Source organism: Podarcis pityusensis, assembly GCF_964106645.2.
Source record: "Podarcis pityusensis genome assembly, chromosome: 12".
Lineage (NCBI taxonomy): Eukaryota > Metazoa > Chordata > Lepidosauria > Squamata > Lacertidae > Podarcis > Podarcis pityusensis.
The window spans coordinates 38639699-38648132 of NC_138037.1; the positions used below are offsets into that span (position 1 = coordinate 38639699).

An 8434-nucleotide genomic window follows, 5' to 3' on the forward strand; every position below is an offset into this window, starting at 1 on the left:
TGGAGCTGAAAAGAATGGAGAGTTGTCAATGGTCAATAATGTGAAATGCATGAGAGTGATTCACCTAAAGTTACTACCATAGGCTGGTTAAGCTTGCGGCTCGAGTCTTTCCCCAGCTCTCGCCATTATTCTATGAGAAGTTAACCTGTACCACCACATTAAGCTGCAAAATCAGTCAGTGTAAGACAAGTAGCTTAGAAATGGATGACTTGCTGCTAAATCTCCCTTTGTTTTGTGCTAGTTTGTGGCTGGTTAAAAACAAACCCCCACAAAATTTTGCTATCTTAGTGGCCGAGATTAGCACCTATGGCTTCTCCAACCCCTTACATCACCTTTTGTCTAAGCTAGTGTGTTCCTGGCTTCAGGTTTTGGTTGGCCTAGGCCACATCTCACACCCCAAAGGGGAACATCTCATCACTTTCTTATTGGCTTGGGTGCCATGCGCAAAAAAAAGGCATTTCCTTCTTTCATTTGGTGCTTATTTTAGCAAGCACAAACAGGAAATTATGTCTTTTAGCTCCCCCCTCCTCCGTTCTCCAGTTGTGTTGTTCTTTTGCTTCCTTAGCACGTTGAATACAATGGCATGAAGGAAATCTGTTTTGGTTCCATGCCCCAGCTTTGCTTTGATGTCGAGCGTGAAAAAGTTGTCCTTCAAAACTGTACAAAAAAGATGGAAAACAGCTCACAGCACTGGGATATGAAAGAGGTATGTGGCAAGTTTGGCTCAAGGCTATACTAGCAAAAATAGCTTGATGGGTCAAGGCGCCTGGAGGTTTGCAAATACTTCTGTTTTTATGCCACAGTCCTGTCATCGGCTGCATGTAAAATATGTGTCCCAAACTAGACAAAGGAATGCTGCGCAGATCAAAACTGGGATGGCCTTTTTCAACCTGATGTTTGAGTAGGTGTGAGAATATGCCCTTATCCCAGAAGTGATAGGGTGTATGGCTTGACCACACCAACCAATCAGCAGTGAAACAGGCCAACGCATTACAAGCCACTGCAAATCCATTAAGAGCAATTCCTACATTTCTTTGGGAATCTGGCAATCATGTAGAAATACAACAAGGCGCTTCCGCTATTGTTTTATTGTATTGACCATTGTTTTATGCCACACCGTGCCCCGAGATCAGTTCATATATGATGGAATAGAAATGTCATAATTGAAAACAAAACACAAGATAGTGATTTTACGTGACTGATAAATAGTGTTGATGATAAGCCTAACATTATTTGGTCTTTGTTCATGTACAGAATGGAATGATTGTCCATCTTCTTTCTGGTAAGTGCATTGGGGCCATGAAGACAGACCTTTGTCTACAGAAATGTAACAAGGAGGCCAATCTGATGTGGCGATTTGATCATTCATACCATGTAGATGAAAGATGACTATGAAGACCTCCCTGAACCCCATTATCGTTTCATCCATTTGATTCCAAGGTGCAAGAAAAGGGATCTGAGTATGTTTTCTTGGAACAAAAAATGGACAACATAACAGATGCCCAAGTCGTGCATTCCCACCCAAAATTTACCAAAGTGTTTTGGTATAGCAGTGAATGCTGGGTTGATTCCAGCAAACAGGAGATACAGAAGAGATGAAATGACTTTTGTTTATGCTGCTTTCAGGTTGCACAGAATGCTTAACTGGGCAATATGGAAAGATATCATAAAGACCAGCTACACAGATGCAAGATACTGAGATATTTTTCTTTCAATGAATCTTATGGAACAAACTGCCAGAAGGCACGTGTTTAATTTAGTATGTTGTATAATTTATGAAAAGTAGGTTAAAACTATTCTTCTTGAAACTGGAAAAAATCTTTTCTGAAGAACATCAGTATGACTCAAGTGGAGGCCTCACGAGCTAAACAAACAATCCTGATCAATATATTGAAACGTACTGCCAAGGGTTCTTTAAATGAACATCTAAAAACAATACCGTATATAAAAACAATTAAAACAATTCCAACACAGATGCATAACAGGACAAAGGCTTGTTGAAAGAGGAAGATCTTCAGCAGATGCTGAAAGACTAAATAGAGACAGTGCTTATGTAATGTTTTACAGGAAGACATTCCAAAGGGTGGGGGGCCTCACACTCAAAGCCCAGCTTCTATAAGGAATGGAACAGACCACCTGAAAATTTGCCCCAAGCGAATTTTCTCATGTTAGTCTTTGTTTGCCACTGAGCCCAAGGAACACCGTGGGAGAAATCATGTCCAAATACTTAGATGTGGGAAGATTGTGGTCATAGCTTTGCCAGGTCAATGTCAAACACCAAAGCCAAATGTCTGGAAAAGTTTTTATGCTGATGTAAATCTAAATTAATTCAAATGTGTGATTTCAGATTTAAGCATATATTGTTGTGTGTGGCAAATATGTCCCCACTTACTCCATAATGGGAGTTCAAGGGAGCCTGCAGAATGCTTGTACTGTTCACATCATGGATTGCATATCGTCTTTGGTTAATTTATCAAAAGTAAAGCCCTATTTTTGCAGGTGATGACGACAAAGCTATCTCGAGCCAGTGAAAGGGAGGGGCGAAATCAAAATGACAAAATACGCTCTTGCTTTGTTTGGTATGGAAATGAACCAAGGACACAGCACGACTACTTTTCCTTTTTAAAGAAAAAAACAGTGAGCAAGGAAAACTCGACTCTCCTGAGTGGAAATTCTACATTTGGGTGGTCTTTCACGATCTGTGTGGGGCTGGCAAAGAGAACTGCTGAACGAAGTTTGGCTTAACTTGGCAGGCTGACAAATCCTCCTCTGAGAAGGTTTTTTAATTTTGGTAGCATACTGACAGAACTGAACTGGTTCAGATCACTGAATATATCAACGTATTTCACCGACTTCTAAAATGTTTTCTCAAAAATGTACCAACGTCTGAAGTCTGCGCTATTGCAGTCTTTAGCTTTGGAACTTCTTAGATTAAGAACCCTGTAGAGATTCAGAGAGAATTTGCTCGTCAGCTTGGGAAGTGAGAGCAATCAAAGTGAAAAATCCGCTTTTCCGGGCAGGCTTCTATGCTTTTGCAGAGCAGGCCAAAATTTATCTGGTCAGTCTAACTACGCATCTATGGTGGGGAAAGCCTGGTCCCACAAATGACAGCTCACACATTATGGCATCCACAAGGAAACCAATGCAAACAAACCTCCATACGGCAGCATCTATGTGCAGAGGTGCTCTGGGGAGTTTCACTTGTAGACAGTGCCACAGGCACTTTTCATTTAAACATAAGGTTGTGCTGCCTCCAAGCTGCTGACTGAGGCTTTTCAAGCAACTTCTGTGTGGAAACCATAAGGAAAAGACGAAGGAGGACAAAACAGCGTTCTTCAAATACCTCAAGAGCTGACACATGAAAGAGTGGAGAGTCTAGTTCTCTGCTGCTGCAGAGGGCAAGACTAGGTCTAATGCAGGGATCACTACACTTTGTCTCATGGGTATATCTGCAAACCAGATAAACAAAGGCCATTCTATACAAACTTCCATCAGCTCCATCCAGCACAGTCATACTGGGGCTGGAGTTGCTGGAAGTTAACAGTCCAAAACATCAGGAGGCCATCAGTAGGAGGAGGTTATTTCTAAGGTCAAGCAGGCATCATACCTTTTATGTTTCTGAAGGGCATCAGTGTTGTGACACCATCAGGGATGAAACCTTTGGTTGCTGCCATGAACCTTTCATAAGCAATGCCTGCTTTGTGCAATGCGTAAAACAGGCTGTGGAGCTAGTTGATATATGTTTATATGGTTTAAATGATTTGTCGGAATTAAACCAAATGAAATGGGGGGAAAAACAAAAACAAAGGCCATTCTAGTCTAGCATGGGTTTCACAAAACAGAACAACTCCTATGTATTTCAATATTAAAGTGAATTTTTAAATAACCATAGTGTATTAGATGAGATTCCCAAGCTTGCCTCACTTTTTACTGCCAACAAAGCAATCAGAAAATCAAAGTCGGTACTCAGTAGTTCTGCCACTGTGATATTCAAGGGTCAAATGGTGCAAAAGCTACTCTGATGGACAAGATCCTTAATTTTATAGCTGAAGCAGAAAGTATAATGTTTCGTAAAACCTCATTTTCTACACAAATCCATCACTTTAAAGCAGAAATATTAAAACAACTGAAGAATAGCAAGTTAAAGTTCATTTAAAATGCAGAATAAATATTTTTTACTTTTCAGACATATTGGTACTTTAAAAATATATCAGTCTACAAACTTTCAGTGCCACCTATTGGCCACCAAAAGCAACTGCTGTTAACAAATAGAATTAACAGCAAAGAAACATATTTGATTGCACAAATGCACAATGTCATTCTGTGTGGTTGCAAGTTAAATAGATTGCTTATTCTAAAGATTCTTGCAACTCCGCTACTGGATTATTAGTGGAAAACAGTAAAAATAAAATCAGTGTGTGCCTGTCCACAGCTCCAAGATTAGGAATTTAAATATTAAATTGTAAGCCTGAAGGATTTACAGTTGTGTGGACAGGACATCTAATCATTTAAAACCTGATATTTAGGTGCACTTACAGGAATTCAGGAAAAACATATTGAAGTCATCAGGGTAGATATTTTCCAACTCAGAATCAATGTAATAAATACATGGAAAGTGTCACCAAAATCTCACATCCTGAAACTGCAAGCCCAACTGAAAAGTCCACTCACAAACCAAGTAAGGCAGTGATGATGATTACAGATACAAATATAAGAAGGTAGCAGTAACTGGATCTCTCTCTAGGGAGACTAGCTGATGTGGCATATATAAGAACTAATAGTTTACATAAGTTTAAACAGAATTAAGTCAAGCCAACTGAAAACAGGTACAGGGGGTCTGTGGCCCTCCCGATGTTGATGGATTACAATTCCCATCAGCCCTAGCAAGTGTGACCAATGGCCAAAAGTGATGAGAGTTGTAGTTCAGCAACACATAAAGAGCCACAGGTTTCCCATACCTGCTGTACAGAAAGATTGGGCTCCATATTTGGAAAATACCAGGTCTGGTGTTACAGCAACCCACTAAGAAAAAAAACAACGTCATTGTAACCTATTCAATTTGGCAAGACAAGAGAGTTTACCATGATGCAGCTTTGCAGAAAACAAAAGATCATCAAGACAACTGGTATAAGCTTGACTTTAACAAATTTAGCCTCTAATACAGAACCCACCTCTTTAAAAAAAACACAGCATAGTCTTATTGCTCATATTATAGGATCTAGCAGCTCGTTCTGTACACTACATAGAAGAATCCATTGTCCGAGAAGTGCAACAAGCACTTTTAACACTTTCATGTATTGTGGACTGTCACCCTTTTCAATCTCACATGCGGAAGAATATTCCATGTATTTAAATAAATTAAGAACTTATGCACACAAATACATGATTTTTTTTGACACATCAGTTCTTTTTCTCAAACTACTGATGAACCTGATGAGAAAGAGCAATTTGCTATATGCAGAGTCTCTTCAGAACAGGCGTGCTTGCATCTTTCTGCCCAAATTTTCCAGGAACAGCAAAGTTCATCAAGCGATCATCAGCATTTAACCAGTTCTTTGTTTGTTGGTGGTGCAGAGACTTCTTCGCCACACATAAATTGTTCCTAAAATAGATATTAAAAAATAGGTGTCATACATTTTCTCAGTAGTCACTGCCACCCTCGTCTAAAATTCATGCTGAATTTGTGGCCCGCAAAATGATTACAATTATATTTTGCAAGCAAATTATTTCACCAAGTGCATGGATGTCTCAGAAGGTGAAAACTGAAAATAATGGGTGATAACAAGTGTCACACGAGTCTCATGCAATTAGACTTCCTCTTCTTCTACTTCCCACTGTAGTCCCCCTCCTGCAAAATCTGATCTCCCAACCCGTTAGAGCAGATTTTGGGTGTGCATGGGAAACTGCCGAGACGAGGAAAGGAAGGGAAAGCCCTGCAGGCTCAAGTGTTAAATCAGTTCTGATGGCTGGTGAACACAATCAGATGTCATCAGGTGTATGGGTCCTAGCACTTCCATACATTCGTGATTTCAAAGGCAGAATTGACGTTTGGGGGGGATTTCAAGGTACTGCTTTTTCCTGGATCATGGCAAGTCAATTGGGGGCGGGGTGGAAATAACATTTTTTGGCGTTTTTGTGAAAAAAATAAGCCGAACCACTTTGGGTCTTCCTTTAAAAAGTTCAACAACTTTCAGGGTGTCCTGGTTTTTATTTTTTGAAATATGGCAACCCTTTTAGATCCAGACCAACTTAATTACACTTAGTTCCCTCTGAAATCAACAGGACTTAAATGAGAACAGCAGTCTAGAACAGGGTGGATTTGATTTAAATCAAATTGATTTAAACCACAATTTAAATCACAATTTAAATCACTAGTCAGTAAGACTTGATTCAAATCATTTTTTTTACAGAAAGACATTCCTGCTGGTATAATCTTAATATTTACAACCAGATAAAGGTTTCATTTTTGGAATAATAAATTTTCAGAGTAGTTTTTACAGTTATATCAAAAATTACTGATTTGGTTATACTATTAGAAATACATAGACAGATAATTATGAAATTATTGTGAGGTTTAATAAGGTAGCTGTTTATATTTGGACAACTTTTCTGCTGTACTTTATTGGAAGGAGAAAAATAATCATTTTCTTAATAACAATTTAAACAATTTATTTAACTAAAATGATAACATTACAGCATATGTATATCCATGTTTGTTAACTGATGTGGTTAAACATTAAAAAAAAAACCCTTAGACTGAGTTTCAGCACACATGAAAAACGAAAAACAAATCCTTATTTCCTGATGAATAGCCTTTGGACTATAATGTAACTTAAACAGAAAACTATGTTTAGAAAGATTTTTCCTCCAAAAGCATTTTATTTTAAAAATCAAATTTAAATCAAAAAAATTGATTTAGATTTTTAAAAATCCGATTTTTTTTATTCTTATTTTTTAAATCATTGCTTTTTACCCACCCTGGTTTAGAACAAGCCAAATGGGAACAGAGAACACATCCTGACAGCATGAAACATGAAACCTGTGCATTTGTTGCCTCAAAGCTTTAACTGTTCCTATAGCATGGTTTACTATAATTCTCCAATACTTTACATGAAGAACAAGAATAAATTCATAAAAAAGTGTATAGGGAAAGGCCATAGCTCACTGGTAGAGTATCTGCTTTGCATGCAGAAGGTCCCCGCTTCAATCCCTGGCATCTCTAGGAAGGGATGACAGAGACTCACATCAGAAATTCAGGAGTGCCACAGCCAGTCACTGCTGACAATGAGCTAGATGGGCCATTGGTTTGGCTCAGGATAAGGCAGCTTCTTATGTACACATTTAAGAGGACATATTTATGAGGACAAGCACCTCAGGTGCCCCAGCCGACTTCTCACCTTATCGTAGATGACTTTTACTATGAGTGAGCAGCTTGGACAGGTGGCTACATCTTCACCATTCTCCAGATCCTCCTGCAACGACACACAATAGTCTATCATCGCCTGGACAGGGCTAAGCAGTAATCAGTCATTCTTGAAGGAGACGAGCACTTCCTTGTTTGTGATAATGAGTATCAGCACAATTCAACCTTCTTGGCAAAGGCTAGTAAGATCCAAGAGGCAGAGTAGAGAGCCATGTAGAAGAAAATGAAGGGTAGAAGCAGGAGTAATAATAATAATAATAATAATAATAATAATAATAATAATTTATTTATTTATACCCCACCCATCTGGCTGGGCTTCCCCAGCCACTCTGGGCAGCTTCCAACAAAATATTAAAATACTGTACAGTAATGCATCAAACATTTAAAGCTTCCCTAAAGAGGGCTGCCTTCAGATGTCTTCTAAAAGTCTGGTAGCTGTTCTCTTTGACATCTGGTGGGAGGGCGTTCCACAGGGCGGGAGCCACTACCGAGAAGGCCCTCTGCCAGGGTTCCTGTACCCTGTACACTCTCTGTTCCCTGTACACTCTCAGAGGAAACAACCCCGTCAATAACGCCAGATCCAAACCTTCTCCCTATGTATGAAGGTACTTCTGAATTCTCCCTATGTATGGAGGTACTTCTGAATTCAGAATACACGCGTGCGCACCCCACTCCGCTTACCCGCGTGATGAGGAACCGGTCCCCGCAGGGACACGGGTAGCTGTAGGTCTCCGTCTCCTCATCGAACTCGAAGTCCTCGATCTCCACTTCGTCGTGGAAAACAGACATGCCCCAGACCGGATCTATCGCCTCCCCGATGAGCAGCTTTCTACTAACGCCGACAGGGTGCCGCTGGAAAACTACACGCCGCCATCTTTGTCCCGGGTTGACGCCACACAGGCTCGCTGCACCAATCGGCTGTCAGGAAGAAGAAAAAAGCGAACGAAGTCACTCTCGCGATGTCTTGGAAACCAATCGTGGATCGAGTGCCCCCTAGAGCAACACATGGAC

At 40.0% G+C, this 8434-nt stretch overlaps 2 protein-coding genes across 5 annotated transcripts in view; one reads left to right on the forward strand and one right to left on the reverse strand.

Moving 5' to 3' along the window:
* GALNT15 (polypeptide N-acetylgalactosaminyltransferase 15) overlaps positions 1-4136 on the forward strand; it is a 30403-nt gene extending 26267 nt beyond the window's left edge. For 2 of the 4 annotated variants that reach the window (XM_080974778.1, XM_080974777.1), the window contains 2 exons: positions 566-706; positions 1255-4136. In XM_080974778.1, coding sequence (XP_080830904.1) covers positions 566-706; positions 1255-1389 — 276 coding nt within the window. In that variant the 3' untranslated portion in view covers positions 1390-4136. Of the gene's footprint in view, positions 1-565; positions 707-1254 lie in introns of those variants that run through there. The other 2 variants (XR_013978035.1, XM_080974779.1) reach the window with 2 other exon arrangements.
* A 1038-nt stretch (positions 4137-5174) lies between these two features.
* DPH3 (diphthamide biosynthesis 3) lies at positions 5175-8397 on the reverse strand. Its single transcript, XM_080975172.1, has 3 exons — positions 8105-8397; positions 7398-7472; positions 5175-5602 (listed from the first exon to the last, which is right to left on the reverse strand). The coding sequence occupies exons 1-3, from the start codon at positions 8210-8212 to the stop codon at positions 5537-5539; spliced, it is 249 nt and encodes an 82-aa protein (XP_080831298.1). The 5' UTR covers positions 8213-8397; the 3' UTR covers positions 5175-5536.
* Between the last annotated feature and the right edge of the window lie 37 nt (positions 8398-8434).

What these genes read in the sequence shown, in the direction of transcription:
- DPH3 (XM_080975172.1), bottom strand. Translation starts at nt 8,212, where the DNA reads ATGTCTGTTTTCCACGACGAAGTGGAGATCGAGGACTTCGAGTTCGAT. An exon ending in ACCGGTTCCTCATCACGCGG is followed by an intron (nt 7,473 to 8,104) that starts GTAAGCGGAGTG and finishes GTGTCGTTGCAG; the next exon opens with GAGGATCTGGAGAATGGTGA. An exon ending in TAAAAGTCATCTACGATAAG is followed by an intron (nt 5,603 to 7,397) that starts GTGAGAAGTCGG and finishes TATCTATTTTAG; the next exon opens with GAACAATTTATGTGTGGCGA.